Source organism: Procambarus clarkii, chromosome 94 (assembly GCF_040958095.1).
Source record: "Procambarus clarkii isolate CNS0578487 chromosome 94, FALCON_Pclarkii_2.0, whole genome shotgun sequence".
NCBI classification, from domain to species: Eukaryota; Metazoa; Arthropoda; class Malacostraca; order Decapoda; family Cambaridae; genus Procambarus; species Procambarus clarkii.
This window is the reverse complement of record NC_091243.1, coordinates 1,815,297-1,827,912: the sequence shown is the minus strand read 5'-3', so window position 1 is coordinate 1,827,912 and position 12,616 is coordinate 1,815,297. Positions and strand designations below refer to the sequence as shown.

General features: G+C 53.3%; 2 protein-coding genes across 2 annotated transcripts; both read right to left on the bottom strand.

The window, feature by feature from the left end:
* Positions 1–441: 441 nt before the first annotated feature.
* On the bottom strand, positions 442–1,086 carry LOC138359947 (putative protein FAM47C). Its single transcript, XM_069319822.1, has one exon. The coding sequence runs from the start codon at positions 1,084–1,086 to the stop codon at positions 442–444; it is 645 nt and encodes a 214-aa protein (XP_069175923.1).
* Positions 1,087–1,775: 689 nt separating this feature from the next.
* Positions 1,776–11,960, bottom strand: LOC138359946 (adhesive plaque matrix protein-like). Its single transcript, XM_069319821.1, has 5 exons — positions 11,859–11,960; positions 7,653–8,280; positions 6,442–7,110; positions 4,269–4,495; positions 1,776–2,102 (listed from the first exon to the last, which is right to left on the bottom strand). The coding sequence occupies exons 1-5, from the start codon at positions 11,958–11,960 to the stop codon at positions 1,776–1,778; spliced, it is 1,953 nt and encodes a 650-aa protein (XP_069175922.1).
* Between the last annotated feature and the right edge of the window lie 656 nt (positions 11,961–12,616).

The following is a 12,616-nucleotide window of genomic DNA, read 5'->3' as shown; positions in this document are numbered from 1 at the left end:
CTTCACCCACTGAAGGAGTGTGTTGGAGGCGCTGGGCTTCACCCACTGAAGGAGTGTGTTGGAGGCGCTGGGCTTTACCTACTGAAGGAGTGTGATGGGGGCGCTGGGCTTCACCCACTGATGGAGTGTGTTAGAGGCGCTGGGCTTCACCCACTGAAGGAGTGTGTTGAAGGCGCTGGGCTTCACCCACTGAAGGAGTGTGCTGGGGGCGCTGGGCATCATCCACTGAAGGAGTGTGTTGGGGGCGCTGGGCTTCACCCACTGAAGGAGTGTGTTGGAGGTGCTGGGCTTCACCCACTGAGGGAGTGTGTTGGGGGCGCTGGGCTTCACCCACTGAAGGAGTGTGTTGGAGGCGCTGGGCTTCACCCACTGAAGGAGTGTGCTGGAGGCGCTGGGCTTCACCCACTGAAGGAGTGTGTTGGGGGCGCTGGGCTTCACCCACTAAAGGAGTGTGTTGGAGGCGCTGGGCTTCACCCACTGAGGGAGTGTGTTGGGGGCGCTGGGCTTCACCCACTGAAGTAGTGTGTTGGAGGCGCTGGGCTTCACCCACTGAAAGAGTGTGCTGGAAGCGCTGGGCTTCACCCACTGAAGGAGTGTGTTGGGGGCGCTGGGCTTCACCCACTGAAGGAGTGTGTTGGAGGCGCTGGGCTTCACCCACTGAGGGAGTGTGTTGGGGGCGCTGGGCTTCACCCACTGAAGGAGTGTGTTGGAGGCGCTGGGCTTCACCCACTGAGGGAGTGTGTTGGCGGCGCTAGGCTTCACCCACTGAAGGAGTGTGTTGGAGGCGCTGGGCTTCACCCACTGATGGAGTGTGTTGGTGGCGCTGGGCTTCACCCACTGATGGAGTGTGTTGGAGGCGCTGGGCTTCACCCACTGAAGGAGTGTGTTGGAGGCGCTGGGCTTCACCCACTGATGGAGTGTGTTAGGGGCGCTGGGCTTCACCCACTGATGGAGTGTGTTGGGGGCGCTGGGCTTCACCCACTCATGGAGTGTGTTGGGGGCGCTGGGCTTCACCCACTGATGGAGTGTGTTGGGAGCGCTGGGTTTCACACACTGAAGGAGTGTGCTGAAGGCGCTGGGCTTCATCCACTGAAGGAGTGTGTTGGGGGCGCTGGGCTTCACCCACTGAGGGAGTGTGTTGGGGGCCCTGGGCTACACCCACTGAAGGAGTGTGTTGCGGGCGCTGGGCTTCACCCACTGAAGTAGCAGGGAGTGTGTTGGGAGCGCTGGGCTTCACCCACTGAAGAAGTGTACTGGAAGCGCTGGGTTTCACCCACTGAAGGAGTGTGTTGGAGGCGCTGGGCTTCACCCACTGAAGGAGTGTGCTGGGGGCGCTGGGCTTCATATACTGAAGGAGTGTGCTGGGGGCGCTGGGCTTCACCCACTGAGGGAGTGTGTTGGGGGCGCTGGGCTTCACCCACTGAAGGAGTGTGTTGGGGGCGCTGGGCTTCACCCACTAAGGGAGTGTGTTGGGGCGCTGGGCTTCACCCACTGAAGGAGTGTGTTGGAGGCGCTGGGCTTCACCCACTGAAGGAGTGTGCTGGGGGCGCTGGGCTTCACCCACTGAGGGAGTGTGTTGGGGTGCTGGGCTTCACCCACTGAAGGAGTGTGTTGGAGGCGCTGGGCTTCACCCACTGAAGGAGTGTGCTGTGGGCGCTGGGCTTCACCCAGTGAAGGAGTGTGTTGGGGGCGCTGGGCTTCACCCACTGAAGGAGTGTGTTGGAGGCGCTGGGCTTCACCCACTGAAGGAGTGTATTGGAGGCGCTGGGCTTTACCTACTGAAGGAGTGTGCTGGGGGCGCTGGGCTTCACCCACTGATGGAGTGTGTTAGAGGCGCTGGGCTTCACCCACTGAAGGAGTGTGTTGAAGGCGCTGGGCTTCACCCACTGAAGGAGTGTGCTGGGGGCGCTGGGCATCATCCACTGAAGGAGTGTGTTGGGGGCGCTGGGCTTCACCCACTGAAGGAGTGTGTTGGAGGCGCTGGGCTTCACCCACTGAGGGAGTGTGATGGGGGCGCTGGGCTTCACCCACTGAAGGAGTGTGTTGGAGGCGCTGGGCTTCACCCATTGAAGGAGTGTGCTGGAGGCGCTGGGCTTCACCCACTGAAGGAGTGTGTTGGGGGCGCTGGGCTTCACCCACTAAAGGAGTGTGTTGGAGGCGCTGGGCTTCACCCACTGATGGAGTGTGTTGGGGGCGCTGGGCATCACCCACTGAAGGAGTGTGTTGGAGGCGCTGGGCTTCACCCACTGAAGGAGTGTGTTGGAGGCGCTGGGCTTCAGCCACTGAAGGAGTGTGTTGGAGGCGCTGGGCTTCACCCACTGAAGGAGTGTGTTGGAGGCGCTGGGCTTCACCCACTGAAGGAGTGTGTTGGAGGCGCTGGGCTTCACCCACTGAAGGATTGTGTTGTAGGCGCTGGGCTTCACCCACTGAAGGAGTGTGTTGGGGGCGCTGGGCTTCACCCACTGAGGGAGTGTGTTGGGGGCGCTGGGCTTCACCCACTGAGGGAGTGTGTTAGGGGCGCTGGGCTTCACCCACTGATGGAGTGTGTTGGGGCGCTGGGCTTCACCCACTGAGGGAGTGTGTTGGGGGCGCTGGGCTTCACCCGCTGAGGGAGTGTGATTGGGGCGCTGGGCTTCACCCACTGAAGGAGTGTGTTGGGGGCGCTGGGCTTCACCCACTGATGGAGTGTGATGGGGGCGCTGGGCTTCACCCACTGAGGGAGTGTGTTGGGGGCGCTGGGCTTCACCCACTGAAGGAGTGTGTTGGAGGCGCTGGGCTTCACCCACTGATGGAGTGTGTTGGGAGCGCTGGGCTTCACCCACTGAGGGAGTGTGTTGGGGGCGCTGGGCTTCACCCACTGAAGGAGTGTGTTGGGGGCGCTGGGCTTCACCCACTGAGGGAGTGTGTTGGGGGCGCTGGGCTCCCCCACTGATGGAGTGTGATGGGGGCGCTGGGCTTCACCCACTGAGGGAGTGTGCTGGAGGCGCTGGGCTTCACCCACTGATGGAGTGTGTTGGAGGCGCTGGGCTTCACCCACTGAGGGAGTGTGTTGGAGGCGCTGGGCTTCACCCACTGAGGGAGTGTGTTGGAGGCGCTGGGCTTCACCCACTGAGGGAGTGTGCTGGAGGCGCTGGGCTTCACCCACTGATGGAGTGTGTTGGAGGCGCTGGGCTTCACCCACTGAGGGAGTGTGCTGGAGGCGCTGGGCTTCACCCACTGAGGGAGTGTGTTGGGGGCGCTGGGCTTCACCCACTGAGGGAGTGTGTTGGAGGCGCTGGGCTTCACCCACTGAGGGAGTGTGTTGGAGGCGCTTGTGAGGTGCCACTCTCGCTGTTGTCAGGGTCTTTCCCTCACTGCTCTCAGAGTGACTGTGTACAGTAATCGGTCTGGTGAGTGAGAAATAATTTCTTGCTTTAATATGTCCTAGTCAATGAATATTGAAAAAAATGTTATCTATTTCACGTTTAAGACGACGTACCTGTACTGTAAGTAAGGAAGTGAAGAGGCTCTGTTGAAGTTTATTATTGAGTATTATTTGAATATATTTTCATCCCCTTTCTCATATAGTGTTGTGTCTGGCGTCCTTCACCATGTTCTGCACTGTTTGGTGTTGTGTCTGGCGTCCTTCACCATGTTCTGCACTGTTTGGTGTTGTGTCTGGCGTCCTTCACCATGTTCTGCACTGTTTATTGTTGTGTCTGGCGTCCTTCACCATGTTCTGCACTGTTTGGTGTTGTGTCTGGCGTCCTTCACCATGTTCTGCACTGTTTATTGTTGTGTCTGGCGTCCTTCACCATGTTCTGCACTGTTTGGTGTTGTGTCTGGCGTCCTTCACCATGTTCTGCACTGTTTATTGTTGTGTCTGGCGTCCTTCACCATGTTCTGCACTGTTTGGTGTTGTGTCTGGCGTCCTTCACCATGTTCTGCACTGTTTGGTGTTGTGTCTGGCGTCCTTCACCATGTTCTGCACTGTTTAAGGTTCTCTGTGACTGGCGTTTTTCTTTACTTTCTGACCCAAAGAAGCAGAAGATGGGAAGAAGGATGGGTAGATGATATTACTGGAAAAGGATTTGGATGTGAAGAGAAGAGACTTGAGAGTTCAGTGGCCTTTCTACTGTAGATTGGCGTTTTGCTTTTGGTCTTGACCTGGTCTTGAGTTTGTCAACAGCGGCAGGAAGCTAGTGGTGAGGCGGTTTGGTAATGGCCTGGTTCAGATGAGGTGCTCTGTCTAGCTTGGAGGAGGCGTCTTCCCAATGGTGTTGGCGAACCTTATCGTTCTTTAAACTGGTATTCGGGGGTCGAGGTGGTGGTGGTGGAGGTGCTGTAGGTATGACGTGGTATTTTCGCCTAAATTGTCCACACGCTATCTTTGGTATCGGAGTTCCTTCCGGGTCGTTGTCCTTGGTAGAGAAGTCGTTCTGACTCCACTTATTCTTCCTGAAGATGGGGTCGATGATGTCTGTCTGCAGGATGCCGGGGTCTACGTATCGTTCCACTGTGGAATAATGGACGAGTATTGGGTGAGTGAATTTGACACTGTTCCTGTTGGCGATGAGCGGTTGCATTTTCTGTCCGGGTTTTTTCTAGAATTGCTGTTGCATAGAACTCGTCATCCTGTGAGATAAAGTGACAGTAACATGGTTTGCTCTTGTCTGTTCTGTCTGGTATTACTTCGGATACTGGTTCGATGTAGGTGATTTCCATCTCTTCTAGTACATCTTGTGGTACAGTTGCTTGTTGCAGTGGTACTGTAGCTGGGGCCTGTGTCGTTGTTGGGGTGGTACTGTAGCTGGGGCCTGTGTCGTTGTTGGGGTGGTACTGTAGCTGGGGCCTGTGTCGTTGTTGGGGTGGTACTGTAGCTGGGGCCTGTGTCGTTGTTGGGGTGGTACTGTAGCTGGGGCCTGTGTCGTTGTTGGGGTGGTACTGTAGCTGGGGCCTGTGTCGTTGTTGGGTGGTACTGTAGCTGGGGCCTGTGACGTTGTTGGGTGGTACTGTAGCTGGGGCCTGTGTCGTTGTTGGAGTGGTACTGTAGCTGGGGCCTGTGACGTTGTTGGGTGGTACTGTAGCTGGGGCCTGTGTCGTTGTTGGGTGGTACTGTAGCTGGGGCCTGTGCCGTTGTTGGGTGGTACTGTAGCTGGGGCCTGTGTCGTTGTTGGAGTGGTACTGTAGCTGGGGCCTGTGACGTTGTTGGGGTGGTACTGTAGCTTGGGCCTGTGTCGTTGTTGGGTGGTACTGTAGCTGGGGCCTGTGTCGTTGTTGGGGTGGTACTGTAGCTGGGGCCTGTGTCGTTGTTGGGGTGGTACTGTAGCTGGGGCCTGTGACGTTGTTGGGGTGGTACTGTAGCTGGGGCCTGTGACGTTGTTGGGTGGTTCTGTAGCCGGGGCCTGTGTCGTTGTTGGGTGGTTCTGTAGCCGGGGCCTGTGTCGTTGTTGGGTGGTTCTGTAGCTGGGGCCTGTGTCGTTGTTGGGTGGTTCTGTAGCCGGGGCCTGTGACGTTGTTGGGTGGTTCTGTAGCTGGGGCCTGTGTCGTTGTTGGGTGGTTCTGTAGCCGGGGCCTGTGTCGTTGTTGGGGTGGTTCTGTAGCTGGAGCCTGTGTCGTTGTTGGGTGGTACTGTAGCTGGGGCCTGTGTCGTTGTTGGGGTGGTACTGTAGCTGGGGCCTGTGTCGTTGTTGGGTGGTACTGTAGCTGGGGCCTGTGTCGTTGTTGGGTGGTACTGTAGCTGGAGCCTGTGTCGTTGTTGGGTGGTACTGTAGCTGGGGCCTGTGTCGTTGTTGGGGTGGTACTGTAGCTGGGGCCTGTGTCGTTGTTGGGTGGTACTGTAGCTGGGGCCTGTGACGTTGTTGGGTGGTACTGTAGCTGGGGCCTGTGTCGTTGTTGGGTGGTACTGTAGCTGGGGCCTGTGTCGTTGTTGGGGTGGTTCTGTAGCTGGGGCCTGTGACGTTGTTGGGGTGGTTCTGTAGCTGGGGCCTGTGTCGTTGTTGGGGTGGTTCTGTAGCTGGGGCCTGTGTCGTTGTTGGGTGGTTCTGTAGCTGGGGCCTGTGTCGTTGTTGGGGTGGTTCTGTAGCTGGGGTCTGTGACGTTGTTGGGGTGGTACTGTAGCTGGGGCCTGTGACGTTGTTGGGGTGGTACTGTAGCTGGGGCCTGTGACGTTGTTGGGGTGGTACTGTAGGTGGGGCCTGTGTCGTTGTTGGGTGGTACTGTAGCTGGGGCCTGTGTCGTTGTTGGGTGGTTCTGTAGCTGGGGCCTGTGACGTTGTTGGGGTGGTACTGTAGCTGGGGCCTGTGACGTTGTTGGGGTGGTACTGTAGCTGGGGCCTGTGACGTTGTTGGGGTGGTACTGTAGCTGGGGCCTGTGTCGTTGTTGGGGTGGTTCTGTAGCTGGGGCCTGTGACGTTGTTGGGTGGTACTGTAGCTGGGGCCTGTGACGTTGTTGGGGTGGTACTGTAGCAGGGGTCTGTGTCGTTGTTGGGGTGGTTCTGTAGCTGGGGCCTGTGACGTTGTTGGGTGGTACTGTAGCTGGGGCCTGTGTCGTTGTTGGGGTGGTTCTGTAGCTGGGGCCTGTGTCGTTGTTGGAGTGGTTCTGTAGCTGGGGTCTGTGTCGTTGTTGGAGTGGTTCTGTAGCTGGGGACTGTGTCGTTGTTGGTGTGGTTCTGTAGCTGGGTCGTTGTTAGGATGGTTCTGTAGCTGGGGCCTGTGTCGTTGTTGGAGTGGTTCTGTAGCTGGGGTCTGTGTCGTTGTTGGAGTGGTTCTGTAGCTGGGGACTGTGTCGTTGTTAGGATGGTTCTGTAGCTGGGACCTGGGTCGTTCTTAGGATGGTTCTGTAGCCGGGGCCTGTGTCGTTGTTGAGGTGGTTCTGTAGCTGGGGCCTGTGTCATTGGTGAGGTGGTTCTGTAACTGGGGCCTGTGTCTTTGTTGGGGTGGTTCTGTAGCTGGGGCCTGTGTCGTTGTTGGGGTGGTTCTGTAGCTGGGGCCTGTGTCGTTGTTGGAGTGGTTCTGTAGCTGGGATCTGTGTCGTTGTTGGGGTGGTTCTGTAGTTGGGGTCTGTGTCGTTGTTGGGGTGGTTCTGTAGCTGGGGCCTGTGTCGTTGTTGTGGTGGTTCTGTAGCTGGGGCCTGTGTCGTTGTTGGGGTGGTTCTGTAGCTGGGGCCTGTGTCGTTGTTGGGGTGGTTCTGTAGCTGGGGCCTGTGTCGTTGTTGAAGTGATTCTGTAGCTGGGGCCTGTGTCGTTGGTGAGGTGGTTCTGTAACTGGGGCCTGTGTCGTTGTTGGGGTGGTTCTGTAGCTGGGGCCTGTGTCGTTGTTGGGGTGGTTCTGTAGCTGGGGCCTGTGTCGTTGTTGGGTGGTTATGTAGCTGGGGCCTGTGTCGTTGTTGGGTGGTACTGTAGCTGGGGCCTGTGTCGTTGTTGGGGTGGTACTGTAGCTGGGGCCTGTGACGTTGTTGGGTGGTACTGTAGCTGGGGCCTGTGTCGTTGTTGGGGTGGTTCTGTAGCTGGGGCCTGTGTCGTTGTTGGGTGGTACTGTAGCTGGGGCCTGTGTCGTTGTTGGGTGGTACTGTAGCTGGGGCCTGTGTCGTTGTTGGGGTGGTACTGTAGCTGGGGCCTGTGACGTTGTTGGGTGGTTCTGTAGCTGGGGCCTGTGTCGTTGTTGGGGTGGTACTGTAGCTGGGGCCTGTGTCGTTGTTGGGGTGGTACTGTAGCTGGGGCCTGTGTCGTTGTTGGGGTGGTACTGTAACTGGGGCCTCCTGTCGTTGTTGGGTGGTACTGTAGCTGGAGCCTGTGTCGTTGTTGGGGTGGTTCTGTAGCTGGGGCCTGTGTCGTTGTTGGGTGGTACTGTAACTGGGGCCTGTGTCGTTGTTGGGGTGGTTCTGTAGCTGGGGCCTGTGTCGTTGTTGGTTGGTACTGTAGCTGGGGCCTGTGTCGTTGTTGGGGTGGTACTGTAACTGGGGCCTCCTGTCGTTGTTGGGTGGTACTGTAACTGGGGCCTGTGTCGTTGTTGGGGTGGTTCTGTAGCTGGGGCCTGTGACGTTGTTGGGGTGGTACTGTAGCTGGGGCCTGTGACGTTGTTGGGGTGGTACTGTAGCTGGGGCCTGTGTCGTTGTTGGGGTGGTTCTGTAGCTGGGGTCTGTGTCGTTGTTGGGTTTAGTACAGTTGGTAACGACGTTGTTGTTGTTGATGTTGCTGGTTCCGTTGTTTCGGTTTCTGCTGGTGTTGGGGTTTGTTCTGGTTGGATTGATGAAGCTTGATGGGGCTGTAATAGTTCCGTTGTGACCGACATCGTAGGTAGCCTGTTTGCATCATGACGACTGTTGAGTAACAGTCACATCAGAGTTGTGGTGGCCGAGGCTGCTCATTGGATGGTTGGTGAGTAGGTTGGTTGGACAGCAATCGCCGGTGTGCTGGGTCCCCTGTGGGGGGCGGAGCCCTGGCCTGATGCGGACGTCGTTGCAGCCGAGGAGTTGGGAAGCACAGAGAACGTCGTCGCCTGGAGGTTGAAACTCGCCGGCTGATTGGTTGTTGGTGTGGCAGGTGCCAATTTCTTAATTTAGTCCTGTCTTATGGAGCAGTCCATGAAAACGGGGAGGGGGGAGGGGTGCACTCACCTAGCTGTGCTTGCAGGGTTGAGCTGAGGTTCTTCGGTCCCACCTTTCAACTGTCAATCAACTGTTGTACAGGTTCCTGAGCCTACTGAGCTCTATCATGTCTACATTTGAAAATGTGTATGGAGTCAGCCTCCACCACATCACTGCCTAATGAATTCCATTTGTTAACTACTCTGATATTGTGGCTCATTTGGGTACTCAGTTTCCACCTATGTCCCCCTGTTCGCGTACCCTCCGTGTTAAACAGTTTATCCTTTTCATCCTTGTAAATTCCTCTGAGAATTTTGAGGTAGTGATCATGTCTCCCCTTACTCTTCTGTCTTCCAGTGTCGTGACTTGGATTTCACGCAGCCTTTCCTCGTAATTAATGCCTCTTAGTTCTGGGACTAGCCTAGTGACATACCTCTGAACTTTTTTCACCTTTGTGTTGTGCTTGACAAGGTACGGGCTCCATGCTGGGGCCCGATACTCCAGGATTGGTTTTACATATGTGGTATACAAGGTTCTGAATGATTCCTTACACCACAACCCGTTCTCGCAAATTTAATAAGTCAATATTGACTTATTAAATATGTGCATAGGTGACATACTTAACATAATAGTTTCCCTTGAAAAGCTTCATAGAAAACACAGACCTTACCTAACCTACTTAGTATGTTAAGATAAGCATCTTATTGCTTCGTAATTACAATTATTACCTTACCTATACCTATAATAGGTTAAGTAACAATTGTAATTACGAAGCTATAAGATGCTTATTTTAACATACTAAGAAGGTTAGGTAAGGTCGGTGTTTTCTATGAATCTTTTCAAGGGAAACTATTATGTTAAGTATGTCACCTATGCACATATTTAATAAGTCAATATTGACTTATTAAATTTGCGAGAACGGGTTGCTTACACAGGTTCCTGAAGGCTGTTCTGATGTTAGCCAGCCTCGCATACGTCGCTGATGTTATTCTTTTTATGTGGGCTTCAGGAGACAGGTTTGGTATGATATCAACTCCTAGATCTTTCTCTCTGTCCGTTTCATGAATTACTTCATCTCCCATTCTGTGTCCTGTGACTGGCCTCCTGTTTCTACCGCCTAGCTTCAAAACCTTACATTTACTCGGAGGTTGATCTGTAATAGCCATTTGTTGGCCCTTTCATTTAGTTTGTTTAGGTCCTCTAGTAGCCTCCTACTATCTTCCTCTGTCTTATTCCTCCTCATAATTTTTGTATTATCAGCAAACAATGGATAACGATTCTATACCCTCTGAGAGATCATTTACATATATCAGAAAGAGTTTAGGTCCAAGGACTGAGCCCTGCGGGTATCCACTGGTGACGCCTTGCCAATCTGAGACCTCACCCCTCACGGTGACTCCCTGTCTTCAGTTGTTTAGGTACTCCTATATCCAATGGAGTACCTTCCCTTTCACGCCTACCTGTATCTCCAGCCTTTGCTCTAGTCTCTTGTGTGGTAATGTGTCAAAGGCTTTCTGGATATCCAAAAATATGCAATCTGCCAACCTCTCTCTTTCTTGCCTGTTTTTTGCTGCCTGGTCGTAGAATTCAATTAATCCTGTGAGGCAGAACTTGCAATCTCTGTTGTTGATGTTGTGTTACAAAGTTCCTTCGCTCCAGATGTCCCACAATCTTTTTTTTCGCACAATCTTCTCCATCAACTTGCATGGTATGCAAGTTAGGGACACTTACCTGTAGTTTAGTTCCTCTTCTTGTATATCAGGACTACATTTGCCGTCTGCCAAATTGTTGGCAGTTCCCCTATTACCAGTGATTTGTTATACACTATGGAGAGTGGTAGACACAGTGCTTCTGGTCCTTCCTTTAGGATCCAAGGGGAGATTCCGTCTGGGCCTATAGCCTTTGTCACATCCAACTCTAGCAAGAGCTTCCTTCCATCTCCACTGGTAATCCCAAACTCTTCTAGTGGTCACTGGTTAACTATTTCCTCTCTTATCTCTGGAACTTCTCCTTGCTCTACTGTGAAGACCTCCTGGATTTGCTTATACAGTTCCTCGCACACTTCCTTGTCGTTTGTAGTGAATCTGTCTGCCTCTATCCTCAGTTTCATTACCTGTTCTTTAACTGTTATTTTTCTCCTGATTTGACTGTGCTGTAATTTAGGTTGCATCTTTTGCTTGCTTGCTATGTCATTTTCGTATTGCCCTTCTGCCTCTCTTCTCACCCTGACGTATTCTTTCCTGGCCCTCTGGTATCTTTTCTGCTCTCAAGTGTCCTGTTATTTCCATGGTTTCTCCAAACCCTTGTACTTCGTTGCTTAGCTAGCTTACATCTCTGATTTAAACCAAGGGTTTCTCGTCTGCATTTCGTGTTTTTCCTTTTGGACCGGGACAAACTTGTCTGCTGGCTCCTTACACTTCTCCGTGATGTAGTCCATCATGTCTTGGGCCGTCTTTCTCCCAAATTCACTTTCCCATGTTATATATGTCAGGAATTTTCTTATCTCCTCAGTTTTCTTTCGGAATGCCAGCCTTTTGTTCTCAATTCCCTTCCTTGAGTTCATTAACCCTTCTTCGACCAGATACTCAAACGTCAGTGCACTGTGATCGCTCCTTCCTACTGGGGCCTCTAAACCAATTTATCTTATGTCGAGTCGTTTAGGGTGAAGACTAGGTCGAGTCTCGCTGGTTCATCGTTGTGTCTCATTCTTGTGGGTTCCCTGATATGCTGGCATAAAAAATTTTCTTTTGCCACTTCCAATAGTTTAGCTCTCCATGTATCCTCACCTCCATGCAGTTCCTTGTTCTCCCAGTCTATCTTTCTGTGATTGAAGTCCCCCCATGATGAGCAGGTGGGATCTGTTTCAACAGACAGCAGCGGCTGCTCTTTCAATTAGAGTGTAAACTGCCATGTTGTTGTTATCAGACTCTTGCCTGGGTCTTCTGTCGTTTGGTGGAGGATTATATATCACTGCTACTAATCTTGGTCCTCCCATTGTCATGATCCCTGTTATGTAGTCTCTGAACCCCCCTCCCATCCTGGGATAATCATCTCCTTGAAAGTCCATTCCTTTCTCATTAGTAGAGCCTCTCCACCTCCTTCCCTTCCTTCCCTCTCTTTCCTTTTTACTGCGTAGTCCTGGGGAAACACCGCATTTGTAATGATTCCTGAGTTTTGTTTCTATGAGTCCTATTACATCCAGGTTCACCCCTTGTCTTCTTTCCTTTAGTTCATTTGCCTTGCTTGTTATCCCATCTATATAATAGTACCACATAGTGTGTGTGGTCCCCCACCATTGAGACACAGTTTGGTAGCCGACTGGCAGTCTTTGAAGTGATGGCTTTGAGTGCAGAAGGTACACTTTTCCTCGGCTTGTCGGCAGTTCTTGGTGTCATGATCGTTCTAGAAGCACTTGTAGCATTGGCGTATGAGGTTGTAGTGTTCTTTCTTGATGGTGTCTGGTGTTATTAAAATGTCCAGGCATCTGAAGCTATTTTCCACTGCCTGGGTCGCTGCTGCAGCTGTAGAGAAGGTAAATTTCAGGGTATGTTGTAGGTTGTCGTCGTTCTTATTGACTCTAACTTTGACTGCAGTCAGAGCTCGGTTCCTAGTGTTGATGCTTTCCAGTATGGTTTCAGGGTCCTGGGTAGCGACGTAGACGCTGGTGCGGCTGACAAAAATGGTTTTATCAGCCAGGTAGCGCCGGGTAGGCACGAGGGTTACGTCTGTGTCTCGTAGGGCTTCCTGGTGCTCTGGAGAACAGTTGTTCCAGAGCTTCCACCATTGAGTAGAGGAAAACTGCACCGACGCCATCAGCGGGAATGTCCAGTGGAGCTACACTGGTTGTGTTCACGATTTTAAATAGTATCTGGGGCCTGGTTATCTTGAGGTTATCTTGAGATGATTTCGGGGCTTTAGTGTCGTCGCGGCCCGGTCCTCGACCAGGCCTCCACCCCCAGGAAGCAGCCCGTGACAGCTGACTAACACCCAGGTACCTATTTTACTGCTAGGTAACAGGGGCATAGGGTGAAAGAAACTCTGCCCATTGTTT

Coding starts and splice junctions, on each gene's coding strand:
- LOC138359947 (XM_069319822.1), bottom strand. CDS start 1,086: ATGAAGCCCAGCGCCTTCAGCACACTCCTTCAGTGTGTGAAACCCAGC.
- LOC138359946 (XM_069319821.1), bottom strand. CDS start 11,960: ATGACACCAAGAACTGCCGACAAGCCGAGGAAAAGTGTACCTTCTGCA. Junction 8,281..11,858: donor TACCAAACTGTGTCTCAATG/GTGGGGGACCAC, acceptor TGATGCAAACAG/GCTACCTACGATGTCGGTCA. Junction 7,111..7,652: donor CGACACAGGCCCCAGCTACA/GTACCACCCCAA, acceptor ACAACGACACAG/GCCCCAGCTACAGAACCACC.